The 14853-nt window shown below is 37.7% G+C and overlaps 1 protein-coding gene across 4 annotated transcripts in view; it reads left to right on the top strand.

The window, feature by feature from the left end:
• Window positions 1–14853, top strand: part of LOC127573754 (ecto-NOX disulfide-thiol exchanger 2-like) — a 166831-nt gene that overhangs the window by 95940 nt on the left and 56038 nt on the right. For 2 of the 4 annotated variants that reach the window (XM_052022249.1, XM_052022247.1), the window contains exons 2-3: window positions 3480–3623; window positions 14377–14511. In XM_052022249.1, the coding sequence (XP_051878209.1) occupies window positions 14421–14511 (91 nt within the window). In that variant the 5' untranslated portion in view covers window positions 3480–3623; window positions 14377–14420. The remainder of the gene's footprint in view (window positions 1–3479; window positions 3624–14376; window positions 14512–14853) is intronic. The other 2 variants (XM_052022248.1, XM_052022250.1) reach the window with 2 other exon arrangements.

Here is a 14853-nt window from a genome sequence, read left to right as displayed (position 1 = left end):
AGTGAATGTCTTGTGCTTTGTTGTCATCTGCTATATGTCTGACCAATGTAAGTACAGGTCAGTATGGAATAGGAGGAAAGTAAAGAGGATGATGGCAACAGGATTCAATAAAAAGAGCTTGGTATTCCTTGTAGCCCAAAGATTTCTTTGAGGTCCCCATACAACTGATCCGCTCCCAGATAGAGGCATTTTTGCTCAGCCATTTTCAATGAACTGTGCCCTGAAATCACACTTGAATTTCAAGTGGCAAAGTAACATGGTAAAGTACTGGATTTCAGCAATGAACATCTGTATCAACTGAGATTGCATCAGGTACACATGATACCCAGTGGCATGATCAATGCCTCAATTTCCATAAGGTAATCGGAGATCAATTAACATCAGAGTTACGTTATCAATCTTTCACGTCTGTGATTGCACAAACCATTGCGGCCAGTGATAAATGCTTAATCTTTGCATCTATTATGGTAAAAGAATCGTCACCTTTGCTGGTAGCCACTCGAGTCTGGCAGTACAAATCAAGACCACAGGAACAAAGGCATTAATTTTCAATTTTTTTTGGAATTAAAGCATTCCCAATGTCAACAGAATTCTAAACATTTAAGATGACAATGTTTAGTAATCATCAAAGGATTCCCTTTATGTCCACCTTCCAAGTGACGCTGCCAGTCCTCATTTTGCACAATGCTCCCCATGTAGCTGTAGCTGACCTGGTAGAAGCCGCCTCTTTTAAATTTGAGGTATGTTTATATTTCTTGTACACAAATTATTGAACGTTTTTGTTGAAATTATTGAAGCATGCAGGTGCATTAAGTATTAGGGAATAATATGGTATAATGACCTTTATTGCAAATTAATTTGTACATGAGAATAAAGATGTCAGCTTCATTTATATAGAGTCTTGATGAGACCAGGTCTGGGATACTGTATCTCAGCTTCCCACTGAACAAAGGGTATATTTGTGATGGAGGGAGTGCAGAAGAGGTTCTCCAGATTGATTCCTGGGATAAGGGAGAATTGTTCTTTGAAAAGAGATTTAAACAAGCTGACTCCTTATACTTCCCAGAGTTAAGAGGAATGAGACATGATCTCGTTGAAACAAATACAATTGTTAGGAGGCTTGATGGAGTAGAGGCTGGGGTGTTTAGGGGTCATAGCTCAACATAAAATAAGAAATTTATTTAATCTTTGTAGTTTTCCAGACAAGAGGACTGTGCAAGCTCAGTCACTGAGTATATTCAGAATGTATACTCAGATTTTTGGATGTTAGGAAAATCAAGGGATATTGGGTTAGAATAGGAAAAGGCCAAGACATGAATGATTAGCCATAATCTCATTGAATTGCTGAGCAAGCACGAAGGGCTGAAAGGCTTACTACTACTATTTCTTGTCTCTTTGTGACCACAGCCCACTATTATGGGCCCAGTTAGCCACATTTGGAATTGTACTGTCACAGTGTGAGCAAAGAGACATGTGGGCTAGCTGGCTGAGTGACACTGGTTTCATGGCAACAGAACCCATCATTGTCAGCACACAGTTCTTTAGGTGCATCGTCTGATGTGACTGGAAGTGGCTGACCTGCCCCCTCACTCCCTTCAATTTGCAATTCCAGGTAATGTTTTCTAGCTACATTCTTCTGCAAGTGAAATGGAAAGTGTCTCAACATGTGTTTGCATGAGATAGCTGAATTGTCAGTACGTGTGAGGTGAATGTCAGAGCTGTGATAAGCATACAAGAGCAGTGTAGAAGATGGATGCACTGGTGGGATGGCTGTAGGAGTGTGTGTGCGTGCACGCACAGAGCTTGAGAGTTGGAGCTGTTGTGTGAGTGAAGCAATGCTAATATTGCCAAATGCAATTTGTGGATGACTCCACTAACCTTGGCTGGATGAGAGAGGTTGATAAATTTATTTTGATGCTGATACCAGATGTACAGAGCCAGTCTCGTGGCATATCTGATGTAATATACTGCCTTACAGCTTTCAAACTTTTCCACCAGAATGTCCAAGTCTTAAATCTGGGTTCTGCTTTCTGTACAGAATCAAAGTGACAGGTGACAGAAAATTCAGCATCTTTCTCTTGTGAACTGAAAGAAGATGTCATGCACCTTTTTCTGCATGTCCCAGTGCCAGCTCGCTTTACTTTCTACTGTTATCTTTTTGTCATTTCATCCCTCCTGGTTACCACATAATAACATCATTTTATCCCCTTTCTCTGCTGCCTAGAAATAATGCCTCCCAACTTCTTAAAACTCTGATGAAAGAGCCATACAGAAAGAAATGAAGAAAGAAACATTAATTCTTTTTCTCTTCACAGACGCTGGCTTTGTTTTCAGATTTCCTGGCTCCACATTATTTAGTTTGTTTAAAAAGACAGGAGGTCTGCAGGGGAAAAGCAAAACCCCAGTTTTTTTCCCCTTAAAATGTAATGTTCAAGACAAGATAAATATGAGGAATCTCACTGTCACCTGCGTTCCTGCCTCCCCATCGCAGAATTTAACTGCCTTGTAGACAGTTCCAAGGTTTTTGCCTGATGTGCTATGTTTAGGATTGTCTGTGTTTGACTGCAAAGTGCAGGATCAAGTGAAACAATTACCTAGCTATAAAAACGTGAACATTTTGTTCTCAACTAATTCAATACAGCAAGGCCACAATGTATGGTATTTTACTTCTGTGAATGGCAGTAGGAAATAGTAACAATTCTGTACAGTATAAATGAAACATGATGTTTTTCTTATGATTGAACCTTTTAAGGTTTTAATCCTGATTCATTTCAGATTTATGATATTTATCTCATTCACCCATACATTTTGCATTATAGCTAACCAATAAAATACAAATGAAAACCCCTTCTGATTCCTTGATTTTTAGTGTTGAGTAAATAATTTCCTAAGTACATGGTCACTGCAGATACTGATTCTTTCATGAATTTGAGCAATCCAGCTGAATTGAATTGCGGAAAATTTTTATAATGGATATCCCTGGAAAAATTACCATGAAGTTAGGGGTGCACTGCATTAAAAATTTGATTTGTTTGAAAAATAATTAATGTTTTAGTTATCTGATTAAACATAATTTTTTTTTAAAGATATTTAGGGAACCAATGAATATGGGTTTAATGCAAAAAAAAGGTACCTGGGCAGAGATAAAAGCTTAACCATGACCGTAGCGACTGATGGAGCAGAAGAGGGAGTAAATGGCCTTCTGCTCCAGGTGTTTATGTTCTTATGATGTGAAGTCATAGAGGAGCTGAATCTATTGTTTCTTGTCTTGAAGTTTATGCCAAACCAAGTGGACAAATTGGAAAAACTGTTAAAGAGCTAGCAGGCAAAATAAGCTCAACTGTAATCTCCTGTGCTGTATAACTCCAACACATGTTGTCTGATGTACTGATGCATAGATTCTTCCTTTAACATTGGTTAATAATTTGTTCCTTGCTGTCGGAGCTTGGCGAGCTATCTTTATTCTCTGACTTTTACAGGGCTTAACCAGTTGCCCTTTGATCCAACGAACAACAACGAGCCACTACAGTTTAACGATTCAAATGGCCCACTGGTGACAGAATGTACCATTGATCATTGCGACGAACCAGAAAAGAAAAGGAAACGGAACAATATAGTTGCAGGTAAGACTTGCCTTTCCTCATTCACTTCAAGAAATACAGAAAATATCTTGTGATGTTATGGAATTGCTGGTGTGGCAAAGATTGTGCAAGGTCAACGTGCCTTTTTTTTTGCCCTGAGAACGCGCAAACATGCTTTGCAACCAGTTGATTATTTCTGAACTGATGTAAATGTTATGCAGGCTAGTGCAGTGGTTACATTGAGCACAGCAAAGACACGGTAATATAAAATGAATGAATGGGCAAATCACTTATTTTTTGGTAAAGCTTAAAGACATCAAAACAACTTGTACTCTGCCTTGAATAATGCTATTCATCAGAGCTGACAGGCATAGCTTTGATTTAGTTGTGTATATTGTTCAAAAGCAGTAAAATCCAGAGAATATACAATTTCAGTTCTTTAATGCCTTCTAGCTTGCATGAATACTGTTAATAAAATTGAAGGGAATAAATGGAAGTGAATATTTTCCTTGATGCCTCAGGGAAATGGCCAAAGATAACTCTGGAGAAAGAAATGTAACGAGATAATAGGGCTTCAAGTCAATTATGGAGCAGAATATATTATTTTAAATATAGGTCCAAACTTGTTACAGTTCTTGAAAAAAGTGATGAGATTGAGTGCTCATGAAAGGACTTCCTTTGGCTCCTTGAAACTGCAAATCCTCAAAGTATTCTCGTATCACAGACTGTTGCACTAATAGGACGTAGAAAAAGTTAACAGTGGGTTAAAAGTTAACAGTTAACAACCAGGTTTGTTAAGCATAAGAACTAAGAAAGAGGAGTAGGCCAACTGAGTTCTGGAACCTGCTCAATGATTCAATGAAATCTTGGCCTCAACAGCACTCCCCAAATACTGTGTCCCTCGTGGACGTATCCTCCTGGCTTCCAGTCTGCCCTCGCCAGCAGTCCCTCCCATCCCCTCCACACTGTGCGTGCACATGCCACCTATCCCCACACCTGACCTTTCTTTACCTCTCAGTGGCAACCCTTTCATCCCTCCCTCTTTTACTGATATCTGTGTTTGGCTTTATTGTTTGTAGGCCTCCTGCAGAGGTGTAATTTATTCAGGTATATAGGGAGCAATAGCGATTGTATCTTGAAGCTGAGCCTTTATGAACCATTTAATCTGAGATGGGCAGGAGAAACATTAATGGTTATCCTTCCCGAAAATCTGTATCAACGGTGAGCTGCAGTTAATTGAGATAAATTAAGCACTCTTAATGACAAGTGTTCAATTCTGGAAAAAAAACAGGTTGGCAGATTGAAGAGCACTGTGGACTCTATTTCTGACAGCAGAAGTTTACCTTGGTGACACACAGCTTCTGCTAGCAGTTCTGTTTCCCTCCTTCAGTTGTGATGTGTGAGCCCCAGACAAATGGGCCAGTGTTTTCAATTCACACTTTATCACCAGCAGCAGATCAGTTGGTTTTATGAACTGAAGGATTAATTAATGATGGAGCTCTGCAGACAGAAGAAAAAAAATGATATTAAAGACCTTGTCTTGGGCAGTGATGGATAATGCTACAGCAAAGATTACATACCTTTATCTTTCCTGTTTCATATGATATATCCTTGCTCCATATAATCACTATAAGAAAAAGGTTTGACAGGCAATCGATTTGCATGCCTTTGACGGTTTCTCCCTTTAGTCAGCTGTAGGAAAACATTGCCACTGTTCCTTATGTGGAGCAAATTCTAATGCACCTGCTGATAAGAACATAAGAACATGGAACAGGGGCAGGCCAGGTGGCCTCAGGATCCAACATCCTGTATTTATCTTACATTTGATAAGATCATGACTGATCTGATCTTGGCATCAACTCCATTTTCCTGCTTGTTTCCAGTTGGTACCTTTTTTGTGTGGGAATGAAGCCAATAACATTTATCTAATGGTCAACAAATCCAGGACATATGAGCATGTTTAGTCAAAAGTGAAAATCACAGCTTTATGCTGATGACCTTGTACTAATTCTTGGATCCCGGGCTGAACTGGTGAACGATTTGTGACCCTAATGATTTTACAGGGTAATCTAGTCCTGCACAGAAGAAAGCAAGTTTATTTTACATAATCTGCTTTTTTTCCAGTGTTTTTTTAATATTTGTAAGTGCTTTCAGCTAATTTTTAGATTATTTTTAAGTTTTAAAATTTGTTAATAGTTTTTAAGTATACTGAATGTCAATGGCATTTAAAACTATTAAATGTTCAGCACTTTACAGCTGGCAAAGCCAGGATTGTAGTTTTGGCTGATTAAGGCTTGAAAAATGCCACATTTAACCCAGTCCAGTGCATTTTGAATTAGATGGTCAGTTTATCCTTGTGTCCGATTTAGTTAGAATAATAGAAGATTTCTGCTCATGGGTGCTTATTCTTTAAAGGTTACTAGGACTAATTCTATGCCCTGTAATATTCTAAGATGCCTGTGACTAATGGTGTCCCACAAGGATTGATGCTGGGACCCATGCTGTCTGTAATAAATGTGAATGACTAAGATTGGAGGAGATGTTGATTAGCGTGGAAGGTAGTTTTGGGCTACAGAGAGACATCAATGTGTTGGTGAAATGGACTGAAAGATGGCAGATGGGTTCAATCCAGACAAATGAGGTGATGCATTTTAGGAGCACTAATGAAGTCAGGACATACACCATGAAAGGTCAGATCTTAGAGAGCATTGAGGAACAGGGGGATCTTAGAGTACAAGTCCATCGATCCTTGAAGGTGGCAACATGGATAGATAACGTGGATAGGAAGGGATACATGAAACTGGCCTTCATTAGTTGGGGCATTGAAGGCAGAAGTAGGGAGGCTATGCTCCAACTTTATAAAACCTTGTTCAGACCTCAGCTGGAGTACTACGTGCAGTTCTGGTCATTATACTATCGAAAACAAGTGATATTGCTGGAGAGGATGCAGAGGAGATTAACTAGGATGTTGCTTAGGATGGAGCATCTCAGTTATGAGAAGCAATTAAGTAGCTAGGTCTGTTCTTCCTGGAACGAGGAGGCTAGGAGGGGACACGAGTGAGGTATATTAAATTATGAGTATAGGGTAAACAGCAGGAAACCTTTCTCCATGTCAGAGGCAGATAAATCTATGGGGCTTAATTTTGGGTGAGGGGAAATGAGGGGGACTATCTTCACCCAGATAATGGCAAGTTCCTAGAATGCACTGTCTGAGACAGTGGTTGAAGATGGGTTGCTGATAACATTTAAGTGTCCAGACCAAGTGCTAGGAGATCCAATAAAGACAGAAGGATGCCCACTGGTCAGCATGGACGGATTGGGTTGAATGGCCTGTTTCCATTGCTGTACTGTTCCATGATCCTGAGTGTCAGCCTAGGCATTGGACCTAAAGTCTCTGAAGTGGACTTGAAAATACAGCCTTCTGACTTGAGGGGCAATTGCTACCATACGAATTATGTCTAATATAGGATTGAGTGGATGCAGTTCAACTCCAAATTTCTTTCTATATTAAAGGTTCTATATGAATATAGAAAATACAGGATATAAAATCTATTTGGCCCTTTTGTAAAAACCACACCTCTCAGTGAAGATGTATCTTATAGCTATTGCCATCACAGCTATTTACACCACAGCTACTTACACAAAGTCAGAATGTTGTCAGAGCAGTAGATCACTTCACATGGCATTATTTTCAAGATTTGTAAATGGATAAAGACCCTGTGTCTACAAATTGGTGCTTTCACTGGTAAATAATATATAAAAAATGTATCTTGTATTTATATTTCTGTTATTTTATAACCATTTGCCGATCTCCTTACAAAAGGATAGAGATGTCTAGCACATTAAGATTATGCTAATTTGAAGCACTGCTGGGTAAAATCATTTGAATGAGCACTGCAGCTTTTAGTTGATTTTTTTTATTTGAAAGGCAAGTGAACAAAATTTATAATTCTGCTGTACCAGATTACACATCTGCAGCTGCAATAATAGTTTCCCTGTGTGCAAAAGGGCAGAGATATCTTATCAAAAAACAATCACTCTGGGTCTCACCAAAACATTTGGGAACAGAATGGCATTCACTGCAGGGGTTGAAATGACTATCTGTAAGATGCTGAGCTGCTCAAATTTCCCTAATCTTTGTTGTGAGCATGTAATGGACTGCTGTTCCTAATGAAGTGGATAGAAACACCACAAGAGACCAAGATAATGAATTTTCTTGCACTAAACGAAGTTGATTATCCTAAATTGTTTTAGAACAATCTTATACAAGGTGAATATAAAGATTAATTTGAAATTTTATATTCATTTGCGAGGTTATAATAAGGTTGACATTTTAGTTTTTGCACAATGCTGAAACCAGTTAAGATATAATGTGGACTTTTATTCTGTACGTAGAGAGCAGTGTTGTATTAAAATCCCGATGCAGTGTTTTGACCCGAAAGGTTATACTTCCGTTTCCTTAGTATTAAGATGTTTTGAGCTATCTTAATGTCTGGTACTGAATTCCACACATTGTAAGTTATAATGCTGCTGCTGAAGTATTAAACACTAGGGATAAATAGCATTTAAAGATTCATTTAGCAAAAGTAACTTTGCATATTTCATTTTAAACGTCATATGCTGCAATGCAAAGGAGTACCAACACCAGAATTTAGTTCCACTATAACATTCTTATGGTTTGCTGTTTTTGGTACTAAAGGAAATGTAGATCCATTAAAGATGGGTATTGGTAATACTTCAATTGACAGTAGAGGAATAGGACAAAATATTGTGGCAAGTGTAAATGAAGATAAAACAAGTGGTGGAAACTTATTGTATCTTTTTTGCATGCAAATAGTGAAACTAAGGAGACTTAAAGAAACTAACTAGGTCTATTTGCGTAAATATTCAGAAGAAATCCCTTATCTCTGATCTTAGTAACCTTTTCACAGGTGTATAATTATCTGGTCTCATCATCCCAAACCACTAAAATTACAAAGAAATAATAGTTTGCCAATACATTGGCAGTACTCCCAAATAGTCCAGCCAGTCATTCGATTTGAAGAATTCTTTAAGTATACAAAATCTAAACCAAAAGAGTGTAAATGGAAATATGTCTATAGCTTATTTCTGGTGTTCAGTTCTGTGATGTAGTTTTTACACCTCATTTTTATGTACTCCATGGGATGCTACTATACACTCTTCAAATTGTTGGTCCCATTGTTTGATGGTGATGGCAGAGTGAGGAATATGCAAGGCCATGACTTCACAGATTATGCTTGAGTACAATTCTTTTGTTTCTGATCTCCATGGCATTTCATGAATGCCCAAATTTGAGCTGCTCGATCTGTTCTGAATCAATCCCATCAGGAGTCTCTCTTGTGGAGTCTCCTAATTTTTTTTTCTGTACTTTTGTGATGCAGTTTTTTGTTTCCACTGGAAAAATATTGAAAAGTGCTAAGAGAGAACAAATTATGTTGAGTTATGTCTGACCATCAGGTGGTCAGGCTATGTTACAGGATCTGACTTTTTTTTCTCTCACAGCCTTTCTCCTGCAATGAGCTTAGTACAGAAAGGTGATTGTGACACTACACTGGCAACAAAACCAGAAGCCTGAGAGGACTCAGCAGCAGATGTAGATTGACTAAATTGTTGACTTGACAATCTTGTCACATATATATCAGAAGCAGATATTGTCACAATAGCATGGCTCCATGATAAATAATGTAGGAAATGGCACAGCCAGGGTGTAAACTTCAGCAAATGACAGATTACAAATCTTTAATTGGGATCAACATGCATCTGAACTGAATTTAAAAGCAGGTATGGACAAAATAGATGAGACAAGGCCCTGCAAAATAACTGATGTGGTATTCACAGCTGCTTCTGTTCCATTAGAGAAATAAGTGGATATAACCTTTGCACCCTTCTCCTTAGTTGCCCTTCATACTGATGAGACGATCATTTCTCTGCTTAACTAATAACTGAATGTGTAATAAGTTGCAGTTTATAGTGCCTAGTGAAGCACCCAAACTCACTTTCTTTCACTCATTATTCATAAACTCTCTTAAATGTTGATATGACATCATACAATCACTTGAGGATATTACAATGCAGTATTTCAGTTATGCTTTCTACTGAACAAAATAGGTTATTTAAAAATTGTTAAAACTCATGACTATTATTCAATATTTTTTCCACAAAGTCTTTTGGATATTTATATTAATGTGAACCTAGTTTTTAAAAGAATGGTGACTGGCTAAAATTTCTGTTATGGGTATTTGCTCTGATAGTACAGTAATGACCATAACTGAACAGATGTTTTTTTTCTAACTTGACTCCTTTCTACTTGCATTTAATTGGGCAGCCTTTATACTGCATAAAGATGTGACTGAGAATTAAAATCAGAGGTATAACATTTGCTGTCACCTAGATTATACAGTCACGTGAAAAAACAATAGTATTATCACTGAACACAAAGAAAACTGACCACAAAGATTCAGCTTTTGCTGGGGTATGAGCTTCCCTTTCTCAGGCGATGACATCAATTTTATGATACATCCAGTAGCAGTGTTATCATAAAGCTGTCTTAACAGCTAAAATTAAAAATTCTCAAAGACCGCAAAGCAAGAATTATAAAGCAGTTTTTAACTAACTTTGTAAATATTTTACAGAGGATGAAATGATTGTTAGTAGATTAAGTTGTCAAATGAGATACCATAATAAATTTTTAAAATTGAAAGTAATTTCATTAGTTTGAAATATCTATAAGAGAATTTAAGCTGACATATACAACTTGGTTTAAAAGCAGCTTATTTTAGTGAAAGAGGTCACTTTATCATAAATGCATTTACTTCCACCTGATTTGGCAATTAAAACCTAACTTATAAATTATTGTCTCCATTAAATAACTTGTTTTAAGTACCTGAAGCATCTTCCATTTCACAAATTTCTGAAGATTTTGTATTGAATATAGGTTTACAAAGTGTTTTCAAATCTGTATGGGACCGGGCCATTGTGAGCAATTTCTTGAGAAATCTGTTCATTTAAACAAGTATTAAAAAAAAACTTGGCAGTGTTGTTAATTAACACTTTATGATGTCAATAACGTTAATAGTTTCTGAAAAGATGTGTTTCAAATCACATTTCAACACAGTGTGCATAAGGTATTAAATTGCATATAATTGAAATGCTATGTAGTTGAAAATTAATAGTTGACCTAGTATTAATTTTTATTTGTGCAAGTGTGTTCTAATCTTTCTATATAGATGTGCATCATAAATTCAGTTTGCAGTCTAATTTTTTTAGATTATATCCCTTTGTTCTAAACTTGCCAACAAAAGAAATCATTTCTTACTCTCTACTCCATCCTGTAGTAATTTCAGTTAATTCCTTAACCTAAATTTTGGGAATACACCACTAGTTTGTTTAGCCTCTCCTCAGTTTGAGTCTTTGGACACTATGTGTCATTTTAGTACATGCTTCCTCCAAAGCCAATGTACTCTTCCTTAGAAAGGTTGTCTGGATGATGTCTAACTGGGGCTTTTTATAGACGTGACAAAACATCTATTCCCTTGTTCCCCAGCAGACTAGGTATTTGGCCAGCATTCCATTGGCAGCTTTGATTGTTTTCTGAGCCTGTATTTGAGATTTTAATCCAAATATGTGGAATCCAAGTCAATTTGAACTTCTACAGTTTCTAGCATTTCATCATTTCATCCTCTGTACTAACCTCAGACTTGGTCACCTGAATGTCCCTAGGCTCCTTCACTGCCACAGTGAGGCCAAATGCAAACTAGAAGATCAATACTTCATATTCTACCTTGGTAGCCTACAACGTGATGGTTTGAATGTCGCATTTTCCAGTTTTAGGTCACCCACATTCCCTGTGTTCCTGCCCAACTCCCACCTGTCCACCCAAGTTCTCTCTCCCTTCACCTTTTCCATCACCTGCACTTCCCACCTGGTTCTACCTGCCCATCACCTACATAGCTGTTTGCCTAGACGCTAGTTTTCTTCTCCATTGGTTCACATTTCCTATCCCTTCTCCCACCTGGTTCAATTTGCCTAATTTTCACCCACCCCCACCATTTTATCTGTTTCAACACTCCCCCTCCCCCACCTGGCTCTCAGTCCATCATCCCCCCTCTCATATAGTTCCACCTGTCACCTACCAGCCTCTGCCTCACCCCTCCCTCTTACTTCTTTATACTGGCTATCTTTCCTCTACGCTCTCCTAATGCAGGATCTTGACATGGAATTTCGACCATCCTTTTGCTTTCTCAAGTGCTGCTTAACTCACTGAGTTCTTCCTGCAGTTTGTTTTTTGTCCACCTTGAACTCTGCTTGCCATAAGTTTGCCTGGACACTGGAACTATTAATATCTCTTTGTAATTTAATGTGTCCACCTACAAAGCTTTCATGGTCAGCTATCTTTTAGTTATCAAACCTAGATAAATGTCTTTCTTTTCCACCATCAAGGTCGTTTATGAACATGGTGAATAGATGTGGTCTGTGCATAGATCTTTGCAGGACATCCCTCGGCACATGCTGGGAATTTGAGTTCTTGCCTTACTTGCTGCCTCCTCCCATGTAGCCAATTTCCTAGTGAGATGATTAAATTGCTTTTAATTCCATGAGCTGCCACTTCAGTGAACAATCCCTGCTGATCTTCAGAAAATACCTGGATGTCTATATAAATAATGTCTACAGACATTCACTGCAGACTGCTTCAATGATTTTGTTTTTAAAAATTTTGTCACATTTTTGCTGGCCCTCTACGACAATTAAATATTTTTGGGATGTCTCATCAGTATATCCTTAATGTTGGACTTGAGCATTTTCCTGGCCACAGATCATGGATCGACTTGTCTACAAATCCTTGGTTCCCTTTCAAATTATAAATAGTGAGGCTTTTACAGTTTTATAATGTGTAGGACCTGTTGTAAATCAAGAGTATTTTGTAAGATTAAAATGAGAACAACTGCAGTGTCTTTGCCAAATTCCTTTATAGACAATGGAATGGAACAACCTATTCCTGGAGATTTGTCACACTTTAGAATATAAGTAAATTGATTTATTGGTAAATTAGTTTATTACTGTCACGGTGAAGTGAGGTACAGTGGAAAAACTTTGCATGCTATCCATGCAGATCATTTCATTATAACAGTGCATTGAGGTAGTACAAGGGAAAACAATATCAAAGTGCAGAATAAAGTGTTATAGTTATAGAGAGAGGGCAGTGGAGGCAGACAATAAGGTGTAAAGCCAGAACGAGAGAGAGTGTCAGTTCATCTCACAATCCATCAAGATTCCATCTTATTGTACTAGGGGACCATTGAATAGGAACAAGTATGGGCCACTTGGCCTCTTTGGGCCTGGCTCATTGTTCAAAATGATCATGGCTGGCCTGCCCAGACCTGGTGTCCTGTTCTGTGCCGATTTCCCATAGCCCTCCATTCTCTGTTCTTTCAAAATGTATGTGCTTCCTCTCTAAATACCCACAAGATCTAGTCTCCACAATCCTCCTGGGAAGAGAATTCTAGAGATTTGTCACTACCTGCATGGAGGAACTCCTGTGCACTTCAGTTTTAAATGACCACATCCTAATTGTGTAACTATATCCCTTTGTTTGAGATCCCCTCACGAGTAGAAACATCTCAACATCAACCTTATTGTGCCTTCTCAATATCTTGTATGTTTCAATGAGATCTTCTAAGCTCCAGAGAATATAGATTTAATTTCTTTAGTCTCTTGTGTTAAGTCAACCTCCTCATCCCAGGAATAAGCTTCATTAGTTTAATTACTTTCCTAATATTTACAGTAACTTTGAGTTTCTCTCCCTGGGATACTATTTTCTTCCTCTAATGTAAATACTAACACAAGTTAGTCATTGAACATGTCTGTATTTTCCTTATTCTCATTTACGTAGTGATGTTTGTGTTTAGCGCTCCTCTTCTTCTGGTCATCCAATATTCCTAATTTAGTCATTACAAATTTTGTTGCTTTTATTTTGATTTCTTTTCATAGTTTCTTTTCATACTCCCATTTTGGAGAACTTGCTGCCTTTGTTGTCACATTGTGCTGTACTTTACATCTCTTCTGGACATCAGAAATTAAGCAGGATTTGCTTTTTGTGCACTTCTTTTAAGCTCTATGTTGTCTCCTGCCTCTTTGTCAAGTTAAAATAAAGCGCAGATATTTATAAAATCTATGCCTATCTAAGGATCTGCGAGAGTGTTGCTGCATGTGAAACTGAAAAAAGAGCGAGAAGTACAACAAGCCAACAGATTCTGGCATGTAATTGTTTTTACTTGCTAATGTGGAGGTCAGTCACTCTAGGCATTCACAAAGTTTGGTATTTGGAGTCTGCTAGTTGTTGTAATGCCGGGATCCCCACATTTAAATGAAAAGACTTTATTTTGTTAAACCTAATGGGGCTACTTTTTTATCCAAACCTAAGCAAAATGTCAAATTACCTTGTTATGTTCTCATGTAAAATGATTAAGGAAAATCTATATTGTATTCTTCCCGGGGATGTGTATTCCGATTTGGAAGGTACCATTATCTATCATGTTAAGTTCACTGATCTCAGTTGAAATTGATCTACCCTGGTCTATTACTGGTTATGTGGGGGTGGGGGTGAGGGCGAGGGAGGGGGATACAGGGGAAATTTTCCTAAGGAACTGATTTTTGAAATTCAGTTCAAAGAATGAATATTTGAGTAAAGAAGGAGAAAAGCATTTGATCAGAAATCAACATTAACTTATAATCATATCTCTGAACTTGCAATATTTTTTCTGTTCTTCATTTTCAGCAGAACGTTACAAAAACCTAGCCTTAGACTCCAGCCCACTAGGGATGTCATTATCCGACCCTACAGCTTGGGCAACAGCCATGAACAACTTGGGAATGGGACCAATGGGAATGACTGGACAGCCACTTATGCCAGGTATACTTTTTGTCTGAGAAAAACAGAAAATGTTGGAAATATTCATCAGAACTGAAAAGGAGACAAAAGAAGCATTATAATTTTTGTATGTTTCTATGAATTCAAAGAACTATCCCAGTACCTCTTCTAATTATGTTTGTGTTGGTCATTTTTTATAGCTAACATTCCAAGTAATTTGTCCAGTTTCAAAATTTTGATACTGAAAAATGTGAGAAAATAACTACCTATGCTAAAATTTCACAGCTGTTACGTGGTGATGTGTAAAATTGTCTCCTATTAATTGAAAACAGTTTTTGATTAGTAATAAGAGCTTTCGGTATTGGTTTATTATTGTCACTTTTA

This window comes from Pristis pectinata, chromosome 8, assembly GCF_009764475.1.
Source record: "Pristis pectinata isolate sPriPec2 chromosome 8, sPriPec2.1.pri, whole genome shotgun sequence".
Classification (NCBI taxonomy): Eukaryota; Metazoa; Chordata; class Chondrichthyes; order Rhinopristiformes; family Pristidae; genus Pristis; species Pristis pectinata.
The sequence above is the reverse complement of the archived record's forward strand: the minus strand, read 5'-3'. Positions and strand labels throughout refer to the sequence as shown.